The 14,899-nt window shown below is 39.0% G+C and overlaps 1 protein-coding gene across 13 annotated transcripts in view; it reads left to right on the top strand.

Annotated features, from left to right (window-relative positions):
* Positions 1-14,899, top strand: part of LOC122564803 (zinc finger protein 486-like) — a 97,420-nt gene that overhangs the window by 38,701 nt on the left and 43,820 nt on the right. For 8 of the 13 annotated variants that reach the window (XR_006316009.1, XM_043720063.1, XM_043720066.1 and 5 more), the window contains 6 exons: positions 4,730-4,786; positions 7,084-7,182; positions 8,636-8,782; positions 13,146-13,232; positions 13,431-13,517; positions 14,618-14,692. Coding sequence is in view for 12 of the 13 variants with exons in the window: in XM_043720063.1 (XP_043575998.1) it covers positions 4,730-4,786; positions 7,084-7,182; positions 8,636-8,782; positions 13,146-13,232; positions 13,431-13,517; positions 14,618-14,692 (552 nt within the window). In the remaining variant the exon portion in view is untranslated. The remainder of the gene's footprint in view (positions 1-4,729; positions 4,787-7,083; positions 7,183-8,635; positions 8,783-13,145; positions 13,233-13,430; positions 13,518-14,617; positions 14,693-14,899) is intronic. The other 5 variants (XM_043720067.1, XM_043720073.1, XM_043720072.1 and 2 more) reach the window with 5 other exon arrangements.

Genomic DNA, 14,899 nt, shown 5'->3' with positions numbered 1-14,899 from the left:
TTTGGATACAGAACTGGCTCAAAGGTAGAATACAGAGGGTGGTGGTGGAGGGTTGTTTTTCAGACTGGAGGCCTGTGACCAGTGGAGTGCCACAAGGATCGGTGCTGGGCCCTCTACTTTTTGTCATTTATATAAATGATTTGGATGCAAGCATAAGAGCTACAGTTAGTAAGTTTTGCAGATGACATCAAAATTGGAGGTGTAGTGGTCAGCGAAGAGGGTTACCTCAGATTACAATAGGATCTTGACCAGATGGGCCAATGGGCTGAGAAGTGGCAGATGGAGTTTAATTCAGATAAATGCGGGTAGCTGCATTTTGGGAAAGCAAATCTTAGCAGGACTTATACACTTAATGGTAAGTTCATAGGGGGTGTTGCTGAAAAAAGAGACCTTTGAGTGCAGGTTCATAGCTCCTTGAAAGTGGAGTCGCAGGTAGATAGGATAGTGAAGAAGGTGTTTGGTATGCTTTCCTTTATTGGTCAGAGTATTGAGTACAGGAGTTGGGAGGTCATGTTGCGGCTGTACAGGACATTGGTTAGGCCACTGTTGGAATATTGCATGCAATTCTGGTCTCCTTCCTATCGGAAAGATGTTGTGAAACTTGAAAGGGTTCGGAAAAGATTTACAAGGATATTGCCAGGGTTGGACGATTTGAGCTACAGGGAGAAGCTGAACAGGCTAGGGCTGTTTTCCCTGGAGTATCGGAGGCTGAGGGGTGACCTTATAGAGGTTTACAAAATTGAGGGGCATGGATAGGATAAATTTTTCCCTGGGGTTGGGGAACTTGAGGGCATAGGTTTAAGGTGAGAGGGGAAAGATAAAGAAGAGACCTAAGGGGCAACTTTTTCACACAGAGGGTGGTACGTGTATGGAATGAGCTGCCAGAGGATGTGGTGGAGGCTGGTACAATTGCAACATTTCAGAGGCATTTGGATGGGTATATGAATAGGAAGGGTTTGGAGGGATATGGGCTGGGTGCTGGCAGGTGGGACTAGATTGGGTTGAGATATCTGGTCGGCATGAACAGGTTGGACCGAAGGATCTGTTTCCATGCTGTACATCTCTATGACTCTATAATGATTTCAAAATTATTGAAAAATATTTAATCCAAGAGTAGATTAGATTACATTACAGTGTGGAAACAGGCCCTTCAGCCCAACAAGTCCACACCGACCCGCCGAAGCGCAACCCACCCATTCCCCTACATTTACCCCTTTACCTAACACTACAGGCAATTTAGCATGGCCAATTCACCTGACCTGCACATCTTTGGACTGTGGGAGGAAACCAGAGCACCCGGAGGAAACCCACGCAGACACGGGGAGAATGTGCAAACTCCACACAGTCAATCGCCTGAGGTGGGAATTGAACCCGGGTCTCCGGCGCTGTGAGGCAGCAGTGCTAACCACTGTGCCACCATGCCGCCCACCAACAACAATTAAAGCATAAACTGAGCCTTGTGGTTAGTTCAACCAAGCAAAACTCAACTGTGAATATTAATGGCTGTAATTTCAAAAGGACATTTTTTACTTCAGAAGTTCCCAGGTTCTCATCTTGAATGTTACGTGAAATAATGCAGCAATATACTGGTTTGTTTACCAAAACGTCACCCATCAATACCACCATCTGGTCAACTTGGTTGATCAACACTGAGTTCCATGGATGGACATTGAGCAGATTATACGACACTATCTAAGTGATGCACCATATCAGTTCCAAGGGTTTTCTTTATAAAAAAAACCAGCATCGCCCACCCCTTAAGTTTCTGCCACAAAGAAGGACAATGTTGGAGAACGCCATCATTTCAAAATCATATACAGTACTTTCCTTGGAATGTGTATTGGCTGATCACATCTTGAATTTCGATGGCAAACACTATTGAGGTTTATTAACCTTTTTATATTTGGCACTGATATAAGCTGAAAGCTCACCATAACGTTTTTGTATCATCTAGAGTTGGATAGAGAAGTAGCTGTCAAAAAACTTTTAAGGACTGAGTGAGAGAATGGATTCTCACTGCTCAAGGAAACGCTTGAAATTCTGGTTTTTGTGCAATCTAGAAGGTTTCATGCAGTTGAATTTGGAGGTGAAATTGGTGCAGAGCAAGTCTGAGGAGTGTGATACGGGGTGGAGCGAGTGCAAAGAACATTTAGAAGGAAGAGCTTTCTTCTTTGGCATGTTGTTTTGAATATAGTCTGTGAAACATGATTGCATGGCCATTACAGATGTTTTGGCTTATCTAACTTGATTGACATTTTGCATCAAAGTCATACAATTACCACCTCAAATCCTGTCTAATAGTAGCTTTGGACATTGTACTATTATAGATCAATAAATTAAAAATAAAAACTAGATGTGTAATGTTGAACTTGACTAAATCAAATTTCAAGAAACAATATATACCAGTGTGTACTATTGAAGGACAGCAAGTGAATTCCAGTTCTATAACTGCAAAAATTAAATTGGGTTTCAGGGTTGCTATAGGTTTCAGGGGCGGCATGGTAGCTCAGTGGTTAGCACTGCTGCCTCACAGCGCCAGGGACCTGGGTTTGACTCCAGCCTCTGGCAACTGTCTGTGTGGAGTTTGCACATTCGCCCCGTGTCTGCGTGGGTTTCATCCTGGTGCTCCGGTTTCCTCCCACAGTCCAAAGATGTGCAGGTTAGGTGAATTGGGCGTGCAAAATTGCCTGTAGTGTTCAGGGATGTGTAGGTTAGGTGCATTTAGTCAGGGCAAAACGTAAGGGAATGGGTCTGGGTGGGTTACTCTTCGGAGGGTCAGTGTGGACTTGTTTCAGGGTTGCTGTAACACATATAAATATATGAATTAAGAGCAGGAGTAGGCAACTTGGCCCTTTGAGTCTGCTGTGATGAAGAATAAGATGATGACTGATCTGATAACTCCATGTTCCTGCTTTCTCTGTTAACCTTTCGCCGCCTTGTTTTATCACAAATTCTTTATCTCTCCATTAAAAATATTCAAAGAGTCTGTTTCTACTGAGGAAGAGCTCCAAAGACTATTTTTTAAATGGGCGACCTGTTATTTTTAAACAGTGGTCCCCAGTTCTAGATTTTCTCACAAGACGAAACGTTCTTTCCACAACTATCCTGTGGAAACCCTTCTGACCAAGTCACCACTTATTCATCTAAACTCCAGTAGGTACAATTCTCACCTGTTCAACCTTTCCTCTCAAGACAATGCACTCGTTCCAGGCATTAGTCTAGTAAGCCTTCACTGAAGTGTTCCTAATGCATTTACATCTTTGTGTAAATAAAGAGACCTATACTATATGCAATTCTCCAGCTGTGGTTGCATCAATACCTTGTACAATTGAAGCATAACCTCTTTGCTTTTGTATTCAATTATATTTGTGATCCTTTGCTGTTATTTATATTCTGTCCAAGCCTGTGACCTGTCACCATCTTTGTACAATTAAATGCTTTCATCCCCTCATAATTGCCTTTATTAAATTTAAAATACTATTCTTGGAATTTCATTGAATCTATAGCAATTTGATTTTATTCCTACATGGGACGTAGGCATCACAAGGCCAGTATTTATTGTCCATCCTGAGGGTCAGCCGTATTGCTGAGCATAGGGATTCACATGTAGACCATATCAATTTATTTTGCAGATTTCTTTCCTTAAAAATCATTAGTGAACGAGACGGGTTTTTACAACAATCAACAGTGGTTACATGGTTGCCACTCAACAGGCTTCTTGTTTCTAATGGAACTCAATTTTCACCAGATGCCACAATAGTTTTGAACCCATGTCCTCAGAATATTTATCCAGAGCTTTGGATTACTAGTCTAGCGACATCACCACTATGTCACCACCTCCCCTTAAATTGATTCATCTACCAATACCATAATCCACACCATATCAAATGGGTGAAATTTTCATCTTCTTAAGAGAGAGAAAGTTTGACATTATTGGTCATGTGTTAGTGCAGTACTGAAGGAGTACCGTACTGTCAGAAGAACCATTTTTGGATGAGATGTTAAATTGAAATCATGAGATGTGGTGGGTTATCCTGATATCATAGCCAATAGTTATCCCTCAATCAACACTAGAAAATCAGAATATCTGGTCATTATCATAATTGTGGCAGCTTGCTGTCCTGAAATAGTTGCCACATTGCAATAGTAACTACAATTTATTCTCTCTGAAGTGCTTCAAGACATCCGGTGGTTGTGAAAAGCAAGACATAAAGGGCAAATTCTTTTCTGTGCTACAGCATCCTTCTATCATTTCACATTGCATCAACCTCTCAATAACATTTGTCACAAAAGGGGAAAACTATTTAAAGAAAACCTCTTTAGAAGAACAAGAAATTTCATATTTTCCAAGATGATTTCCATTGTTCATTGATGTCAAGTTCTGAGAGTTGAAATGTTCATCAGTTTCCCAGAATTAGAATTGATTCAAATTGATTCATAGTTACCCAGAAGTGCTAAATATATTTTCAGTTATTTAAAGGGATAACATTTCTGAAGTTTAATTAAAGAATTGTTTGTAGTTTTACCATAAAATAACATAATAGCAGAAATCTTCCTCTTGACTGAAAGGCTGTCTAATTCTGATTTGTACTTTGTATTGTTGTTAGCATTGGTAGAATTCATTTGTCGGAACTGCCTGAATGTTGAATTTGATGAATTATTGCACATAAATATAACACAGACTGTTGATCAATGAAACTAAAATGATGAACGTTTTTTTTATCTACAGGAGAACTTGTCACCGCTTTCAGCTCTAGACCTGATGCTGCTAGTAAAAGTATCGGAGGTAAGATTCCCGGAGATTTAGAGTCTTTGTACAATGATACAGTATTGCTCTAACTGCCATTGTAAGACTACACATTTCACTGTAACCCTTACTGATAAGAATGTGATAGGAAAGGCCCAATCACTTAAAGATTGAAATCACTAAAATGAAACATTTTCAAATCGTTGCTGTTGCAAATAATTAATAATAACTTTAAGTACATTTCTCATACAATTTTACATCAAATCACAGATTTCACAGGTGCCTCATTGAGAGAATTGATGATGTGTCTGAAATTGTCAAGCATTTCATTAACAAAGTGAATAGTGAAAAATGTTTGGGCACGATCGAGAGAGGCTTATGCATATGAAGCATCTCACTTCTGCAGGCTATTATGTGGAAGATTGTTCAGGCATAATAAAGATATTAAAAATATTCTTAGTAGTATCTTAACCTTAGATTGTGCAAATTCCTTCCCTTTGTGTTTAACAGTTCAGAACAAAGGAAGATCTATAGATTTCTGTGTGCAATGCAAAACAGATCTATTTACTTAATTACCAAAATAATGTTTTTTATTTTTTTCACTTATGGTTGTGGACATTGCTGGCTAGGCCGGCATTAGTTTCCTATCCCTAATTACTCCTTGAGAGAGTGGTGGAAAGCTTCCTTCTTAAATGGCTACGATCAACCAGAGTGTATGAGATGTTGAGTCTGAAATTGTCAGGCATTTCATTTAGCAAAGTGAATAGTGAAAAACAGTGTTTAGGCACTATCAAGAGAGGCACTATCATTGAACAATGATAAGATGCTTGGCTGTAATGGGCGTTGGAGAAAGAGTAGCAATGCTGTAGAAGGTTGTAAGAGAGACTGAGGGTGAGCTAAGGACAGCTGAGCTATGTGGCCTGTTCTTTAAATAGCGACTGGGAGAGGAATGTGCAGTTGTAAGTGCAAACTATGACACCTCTGTAAGAGAAGCATTGTGAGAAGCATTTGTTTGTGTCAACTGTGCCAGTATGTTGACAGTGAGGGGCAACCCTGAACTGTCAGCACTTGACTGGGTATACTACTCGGGTTCGAAGATGGTGCCAGTGGCAGGAATCTCAGAATATCCCAGCTATAGTGAGCACTTTCACCTGCATTGTTTGGGAAAATTGGTCTAGCTTTCAATGAGATAGTTGGTGGGGTGAGTTTTTGATGGCAAAAGTGCTTAAGAGAGCTACCTAGGGCAAGCAGAGAGAAAAGCTTCATGAAACTCCATTAAAATGACACATAGCTGGTATCTGGTAAAATGCAGCCCTTGGTATCTTTCAGAATCAGCTTTTATTAATAGAGGGATCGAGTTCCGGAACCATGAGGTTATGCTACAGCTGTACAAAACTCTAATGCGGCCGCACTTGGAGTATTGTGTACAGTCCTGATCACCGCATTATAAGAAGGATGTGGAATCTTTGGAAAGGGTGCAGAGGAGATTTACTAGGATGTTGCCTGGTATGGAGGGAAGGTCTTACGAGGAAAGGCTGAGGGACTTGAGGTTGTTTTCGTTAGAGAGAAGAAGGTTGAGAGGTGACTTAATAGAGACATACAGAATAATCAGAGGGTTAGATCGGGTGGACAGGGAGAGCCGTTTTTCAAGAATGGTGATGTCAAACACAAAGGGACGTAGCTTTAAATTGAGGGGTGATAGATATAGGGCAGATGTCAGAGGTAGTTTCTTTACTCAGAGTAGTAAGGGTATGGAATGCTTTGCTTGCAACGGTAGTAGATCTGCCAACTTTTTAAGTACATTTAAGTCGTCATTGGACAAGCATATGGACGTACATAGAATAGTGTAGGTTAGATGGGCTTCAGATTGGTATGACAGGTTGGTGCAACATCGAGGGCCGAAGGGCCTGTACTGCGCTGTAATGTTTTATGTTCTATGTGTTAACGAAATAGTAACAAGGATCATGTCATAATCTGAAGCATCAACTCATGATAGATTGTGACTCACTCATTCATTAATTGCCCTTCAATATAATTAAGATAAAGTTGAACTGAAAATAAAATCATGCAACCTTTGCCAATTAACTTCACTTATTTACTTATTAGCAGGAATGCTGTTTTCTTTTGCTTCCAGTAAAAAAGCTTTGATTTCACAGAAACTCTTTGGCAAGTTGCTAGGAGATCTATTTTTCCAAATGTTAATCTCCTCTAGAATACACAAAGAGGAAATGTTGAATTTCTTTGTCTAGTAATTTCTGCTTGTGCAGAAACATTTGCTGGTATTAATACTTATCAGTTTGTTTTATTTTAACACCTCTTTAAATCTTTTTTCCAAGTTTTAGATAGATTTAGAAGATTATGTCCTCAAAGGGAAATTAATCCAGAGTCAGGATTCAAGCCAATTATGATGAAGATGGAAAAAGCTAATCCTGCCAGTAAGCCTCATAAACTGAAACTGCATTTCAGTAAACCATAGCTTGGATACTTAGGATTTTTTTTCCATAATCTACGTCAAATGTATACTATCTTTGTATCAGTTTAGAAAGGCAACAGTTTCTGAAAGATTTGCTCTTGACACAATTGATCACATTATCCTTCAACACTGTGTTTCCATTGTATAGCTCAGCTCAGTATATATACCTTCATTTCAGTCTTTCCAATTAAACTGTAGCAGGCAGTAGTTTCTTTTCCAACCCCTGCACTCTTATCTCTAGAAAGAAGCATGAATTTGGCATTAGTATCTCTCACCCCACCAACCAACCGACTTCCTCATCTGTAAGCTCCCCCCTCATGAAAGCCAAATATATGGTCATTTTCGTCGTATTCACCGTGCCTTCATTTTTCTCCAGCTAAACATTTGAAATGTCAAAAAGGTTAACGGCTTCACCAATTCCATCAGCCTTCTTCCTGCCTTCAGGGTGAACCAAACCATTTGTAGTGTCAGGATGTTAACTGACCTTGAGCTGAACTTATGGACCCATACTTTTGTTACACAAACTGCCCACCTTTATCTGAGAATCAAGTTCTCCTCCATCTCTGCCTTAGCTTGCTGAAATTCTCATTCATACAATTATCATTTTAAAAGAAACTTTGTTCTGTTTGAGCTAATCTCCCAACTTCCATAAACTTCAGCTCATTCAATTGTTGCTGTTAGTTGTCCCACACCCAGCCTGTTCATCAAAAGCTTTCAATCCATGCTGACCTACCTCCCCAAGTCCCCAGTTCTGCATGCTCTGGCTCTGGGATGTTATTGCCCCATAATCCCTTTTGCCTCACCATAGGAAGTAAACCTTTAATTTTCTAGTCCTCAAGCTTTGAAATTCGATCTCCATCTTCTCCAAGACTACTCTTAAACCCAAGTTTAATCAGCTTGCCAAATATCTCCTGGTACAGGGTCTATTTTTAATTTCAAATCTTAGATTTCTAAGAAATTTTATCTGTATTAAATAGTTATGTGAGAATGCAAAATGTTGTCATCACTCCAAAAAGTGATTTATTCATTTTTATAATGTGGATATTGTATTGAAAAAATATATTTTAAATTTTCATTTAAGGGCAGTAATTTACAAAGCTTTATCAACATTTATACAATTATGCCAGTTACTATTTCAAATTAGTCTGTCACCAGGTTGTAACATAAATTCAGGAAACAAACTGATCACGTGGCATCTGTGCAAGCGAACAGATGAGATTAATATTTCAGGAGAAAACAATGGTGAACAATAAACAGACCTAGGCTAGAGGGAAAACACATCACAGCAAAAATGAGCAAGCTGTAAAGAGCAAGTGTCACTTCTGTGAAAGGTTTTCATCTAAAATGTTAATTAATTGTTTTCACCACAGATGGTGCATCTCTTAATTACTTCCATCTTTCTGGTTTTCTTTCAGATTTTCATCATTTGCCACAGTTTGATTTCTGCTCATACAGAAATTGGCCTCTTTCAGATTCATGGCAAGAGAAATTTCACAACAAAGGATGCAGTTCTGTGGCCATCAGGCCATCAGTTATAAAGACAGAGGAAGCTATTCCCTATTGTAAGTTCTATAAAGTAAATATAATTTCTGTTCAGTAGCCATTGGCATTGATTTAAAAAGATGACGTTAATAATCTATTTTGGATTATTTGAGTACCATAAATCCTGACGAAACATAAGGTAATTGACAAATCATCTTATGCTGTATGTTTTGGCACTGAAACTTAAGCTACAGCTTTTTCACTCATCTTCGTTACTGCCAAAACTTGTCTCAAAATCTTTAAAATGGAAACAGACCTACAAGTTAACAATAAAATACCACACATGCCTAGTGATCCCAAGTCCGAATTATGTTTTCACTGCACGTTTCTGAGACTGCAACTTACCTCAATGGCAATGACTGCCACAAATGAAGAAGTACAATGACTTTTTTTTTCTGGTTGCATTTTCCATTGCACAAGGCAACATCCTTTTTTTTAATAAAAAGGACAAGTGTGTAATTTTGAGTAGTGCACAGTACCCGACAGTGTCTGATTAAGGCCAGTTCTGTGTATATTAAGTTTGGTCCGAGTAGCTTTCCAATTGTATCATTCTTCAGCAACCAGAGAATTGGATGTGTCGTGTTTTCCTTGCATTTCATTCCAGAAAGACTCCTTAATGTATAAGGTCAGAATGATACCCTTGCTAATCTTGTAGCTTCTTTGGAAAAAAAAGCATAAATTTTTGTGTCAATTAGTGTGACTGCTTACACCCTCGGCAGTACCTAGTAGGTATCTTGATATGAGCTGACTAGTTTAAGCCAGACTCAGCTAGCTGCACATTCACAGTTGCCAAAGTCAGCATTGGCTGCAATAATGAAAATTCATGATCCAGAATAAATTTGATGTTTTGCCTTGCACTTTTCTAAAATCATTGTGAAACCATTTTCTGTGAAGAAATTACACAATTGGGGAAAATTTATAGTAAAGTACCTGTAGCAGCCGTCCAGTAAATGAGAATTAAAATCTAATTACTTTTTCCAAGCACAGTAGTGACTGGAGTAAGTAAAAATATTGATCACGTTACTGTTTGTGGGAGCTTACTGTGCTCAAATTGACTGCCACATTTTCTACAATGCAACAATGATTGGTTGTAAAGTACTTTGGGACATCCTGATCTCATTAAAGGTGCTATAGACATGCACGTCATCTTTCTACCAGGATAGAATTATTTATTTTTAAAGATCGTTCTTTGGAAGAATGTAAAAAGGTAGAAAATTAATACTTAGAGGATTCATTGCACAGATGAAAATAAATGATTATTTTAAAATCTGAAAGAACTGCGGTTGTTGTAAATCAGAAACCAAAACAGAAATTGCTGGAAAAGCTGAGCAGGTCTGGCAGCATCTGTCAGAAATCAGAGTTAGTGTTTCGGGTGGAGTGACCCCCCCCCACCTTGACCTTTATCAGCAATTTCTGTTTTTCTTTGTGAATGATAATTTGTTGTGTGGCTAGAACATGATGAAGAACTTTTCTTAATTTCTCCTGGACATTTCTCATTCTGCTGGAAGTTTCACTGCAGACTTAAACAAGAATATGCTCAGAAATAATAAACTCACTTATGAACTTACAAATATGAAACTCATCAAGTAAATGCTCAGCCTAAAATTAGGGAAGTCTTGCTAAAACAGAATAAGGCACTAGTTTGACCACAGCTGTAATATGGTGAACAATTTTGGCATAATATACTAACGTTGGAGGCAGTCTTGAGGAGGTTTGAGGTTGATCCCAGGTAAGAAAGGGTTTCTCTTATGAGGAAAGTTTGAACAGGTTAGTTTCATACTTATTGGATTTTAAAAGAATGACAGAAGAATTTGTTGAAACACAAGATTCTTAGGAGGCTTAACAGGATTGATGCAGCGAGGTTGTCTCCCCTTTGTGAGAGTGTCTAGAAACAGAGGGATTAATCTTAAAATAAGGGCTCACGCATTGATTGTTTGATTTTGATTTATTGTCATGTGTACCTAAGTACAATGAAAAGTTTTGTTTGCGAGTGGTACAGGCAGATCATAGTAAGCAAGACCATAGGGTGAAAAAAACACTTGGGCAGAGTAAGGCATTCGGTTACACCGCACAGGACGTACATTAGACAAGATCATCATTAACAAGATCGGCATTATTTGGTGTTAGAGTCGATTCATCATTTTAATGGGAAAAAGCTGTTCTTGAATCTGCTGGTGCAGGTGTTAAAACATAGGTAAGAGGGATTTTCTTCTCTGACAGAAGAGTGAATCTCTGTAATTCTTTACTGCAGACGGTTGTTGTGTTGTAATGCGACAAGCTGGTGGCAACACTTGCAGTGTGCACAGATGTAAGGTAATGGTTTTCTCTTCAGGGATGACACCCTGCTCTGAATGCATTGAGCCTGCAATGCCAACCATCTGCCTTCAAATTGGATCTCATTGAAAGACCACTCATTTGGCCATAATTAATATTATTGATAGCATGAAGCAGTCGTGGCCATTACATACTTTGCATAATTGCCCCTGTCATGTGAGATATGGAACTCCATGGAGACTCTAACTTAAGCGTTTGATCTGGCTTTGTAATTTCTGCTTTGCTTTATATACCTGGCATTCAATGCATTGATTTGGAGCTGTCATATTCTCACACCTAGCTGTAATTTTGCAATGATGTAGTCTGTGATGTTCATGGGTATTTTGTTTTGGAGTGAGTTTTATGAAGGTCAACATGGACGTGAAATTAACTTTTCCAGTGAAAATATCTGCAACTACATCTGCATAAGCTTACAAAGCTCGGAGATCCATGTGGAACCATTACCTCCTTGTGAAGATGAAGCCTCCATCCCACACAATGCCATCAATTGTCACTTCATATCAATGGACGTGAGGGATCAGGAGTACTGTTACTGAAATACTGTTGTATTTTTGACATTCTGTACAGCTTCACAGCTGATCTGGAACCAGTGCTCAGAGGATTTCTTGTGGTGTTGCTCTTTATAAGACAACAGCATCGAATAAGACATCAATTGTGCAGACGTGGAAGAGTTGTTGTGGTGACCCCAGTGAGTGAGTACGAAGTGCATAGAACAGGAAGGGAGTATGAAGTGAATGAGAGTTTTTTGAGTGCAGGTGCTGCATGTCATGGTGAGAGTTATGGTCTGTTAGCCTTGGTGATGTTACTGTGCAGTGGCAGAATTTGAGTGAGTGTGAGGTAGCAGAAAGAAGATGGTGGCATTTACCTTTATGGAGAGCAGACAATCAATGAACTTTCTGCTGGGAGTTCTGTTTGGCCCAGAAAATTGCACTGAACTGGGTCGCTATCTGGGTCCAACTGGCGAGTCAGGTGGGTGGTCTCCTTTGCCAGTCTACAGGAACAAGGATGGCCCTGTTCTCCACCCCCACTGTTGGCTAGGTTTCTATCAGCGAAGTGGGTGCCAGCTTCTCATCCTGGGACATGTCCTTTATGATAAAGTTGGAGTCACAGTGTGGCAGCCAGTTCCCAGCTTGCACCATTCAAAATGCTGCGCAGCTGGAGTTTCACTATGGCATCCTTGACACGAAGGGTGCACAGTTTCTGCAGTGACGAGCACACTCACCTCTGTTGCTGCATGAATGAATACTACGGGTGTTAGAGAACCAGGATTCGTCATGAATGAGGTGAGCAGCAGAAGATTAATAAGAGAAAAGTCTTCATGAGCCATGACAGAATAGCTGCTGTGAGACACCCTGAAAATAACATTTAGTCTAACTATGGGAAAATTCAGCCTTGTGTCTTAAAACTTATTCAAATGAAATATTAATTTTCCATTGTGCTCCCCAATAATTGCAAAGAGGTACCTTATCATTACTCAGAAGCTGGATCTAGCTGAAAAGTTAAACTTAATAAATAATTTCCCAAGCATCAGTTGTTTCCATTGCTTTATGACTTTGATACTTTTCTTATGTCTATACTGCCCTGACGTTCTCTACGACTACTTCATGGGCCTTGCCTACTGCAAACTTCCCATTGGAAAGAACTGGATGGAAAAGACCAGTTGGGCAGGGGAGCAAGGGGAAAAATAGATACTGATTCTGATGGGGAGGGGAGAGGGACTTTGTTGGAAGTTATCCAAGAGAAGAAGATGACATTATCTGAGCAAATGTATAGAGAGAAAGATTGTTGAGGAAATGTGGAATATAATAAGGGAAATTAAAGGCAAGACCCAGCTTGGAGAATGGTTTAAGTGAAAAAGCTACTGGTGAAAGACATAATCTTATATTCCATTAAAAGCCAGCTAGAGGATTCCAGCGGAATGTGGTGGTTCCAGATCATAGAAAACCTTCATGTCTGATTCACTGTGAACTCTGCTTCATGAGATCCCCTAACTGCTATGTGGAAGATATACGCTGTGTAGATTGATAATCAAAATTTTTACAAATCCAGGTATAATGGGAAAAGTAAGTCCTCCATCAAATTTCAACATTACCTCAAGTGATCACCTCCCTGCATTCCAACCAAGGCCTCTTCCAGGTAATAAAGACTATAATTCTTACATTGCTCTATTCTGTTTGTTTTGTATGTAGTGTGCACAGTTAAAGCCTTCTGAAAGTTTATTTGGGGTTACAAGCTGATATGTTACATCTTCGTACGTTCTGAGAGATACATGCTCTCTAAATGCATATTCAAGTAGGTAACAGCTCTAAAATATTTCATTCATATATTCTTCAGATTACTTTTTTTCATGTGATTTTTGTGGGAAGAAGTACAAATACAAGTCCAGTTTCTGGAAGCACATTGAAGACCATAAAAACTATGGTTAGTATGGTACACTTGAAATTCTTAAGGAGGGAGAGTTGGAATCATTTTGGAGAAAGAGGAACAGAGTGGTGGAATATAATGCAGTATCATTGAACTTCTGGCCAGTGGGATCAGAGACCTTTAATAAATTATTTTTTGTTGCTTGTGATTTTGTTTTGATGTTTGAAGGGACGGTTTCATACCATTCCTAGCTGATCTATACATCATTCCCTCTGCAAATGTTATTTAAAACTGCTGTCAATATCCTGACTCCCACCAGGTCCCTTTTTACCCATTTCGTCTGAGTTTGCTGACCTGCATGGGTTCCCAATTAAATACTGCCTAGATTTTCTAATCCTTACTTGATGTTGTCCTTTTCTATCTGTGTTTTCTTCCAGTCTTAACTCACTGACCCCACTCCTGTTGCCCCCAACATTGCTGCTCTATCAAATGTGGTATCGAGCATTATTATGGTGTAGCTTTAGCATTAAACTATGCAGTCTTCTCCTAAATGTGCAGGTTACGTGAATTGGCCATGCTAAATTGCCCGTAGTGTTAGGTGAAGGGGAATGGGTCTGGGTGGGTTGGTCTTCGGAGGGTCGGTGTGGGCTTGTTGGGTCGAAGGGCCTGTTTCCACACTAAGTAATCTAATCTAATCTAATATCTAATCCAATCTAAATCTCTCCATTAATAACTGATTGAAACCTACCTTTTTAACTAGGCTTTTTGTTCCAAGATCTTCTTGCATGCTTCTTGCCCAATTTTGTTTGATAAAGTTTGTAAAGCACCTTGAATTTTTTTATTGTTAAAGGTGTTGAATAAGTAGAAGCTGCTGTTTCTTCTAGAAAAATATTTTGCGTGTGCATGTTAAAATTATTATTCTTAGCTTGATGGAGTATAATATTGTTTGTATATGATGCATTATTTATGCTAGTTTCTTCCTTTATTGGAATTATTCCTTCATCCTCTTGTTCACCTTCAATTTAACAAAAGGATTCATGTTAAATTCTTCAATTGCTGATTGAAAAAATAGTTCAAACATTTGTTTAACACTCTTTGCCACGTTGCCTTAAATTTTGCTTGCTTTGTTGAACTATCCCTGTGTTTTCATTTTCTAGTTGTTGATAGTACTGTTTCAGATCAAGGCTGGAATCAAATAACTGGATCACAGCTGACTGAGAAACAAGCTGATAGTGAGTCTACTACAGTTGAAACTAATTTTAATGACCTGATTTGATTCCAGGTTTTGGAATAGCTTGCTAAAAGCGGGTAAATAAAGTACTTTTCCATTTTCTTAATCTCTGCCAGCATCAAGCTGTCCAAAGACCAGTTTTTTTTTAAGCTATGCTCTGCAGAAGAAAGATACTCCCCAGTGTTTTACTTCTAAAGTTTTTCATTTG

Source organism: Chiloscyllium plagiosum, chromosome 30, assembly GCF_004010195.1.
Source record: "Chiloscyllium plagiosum isolate BGI_BamShark_2017 chromosome 30, ASM401019v2, whole genome shotgun sequence".
NCBI classification, from domain to species: domain Eukaryota; kingdom Metazoa; phylum Chordata; class Chondrichthyes; order Orectolobiformes; family Hemiscylliidae; genus Chiloscyllium; species Chiloscyllium plagiosum.
The sequence above is the reverse complement of the archived record's forward strand: the minus strand, read 5'-3'. Positions and strand labels throughout refer to the sequence as shown.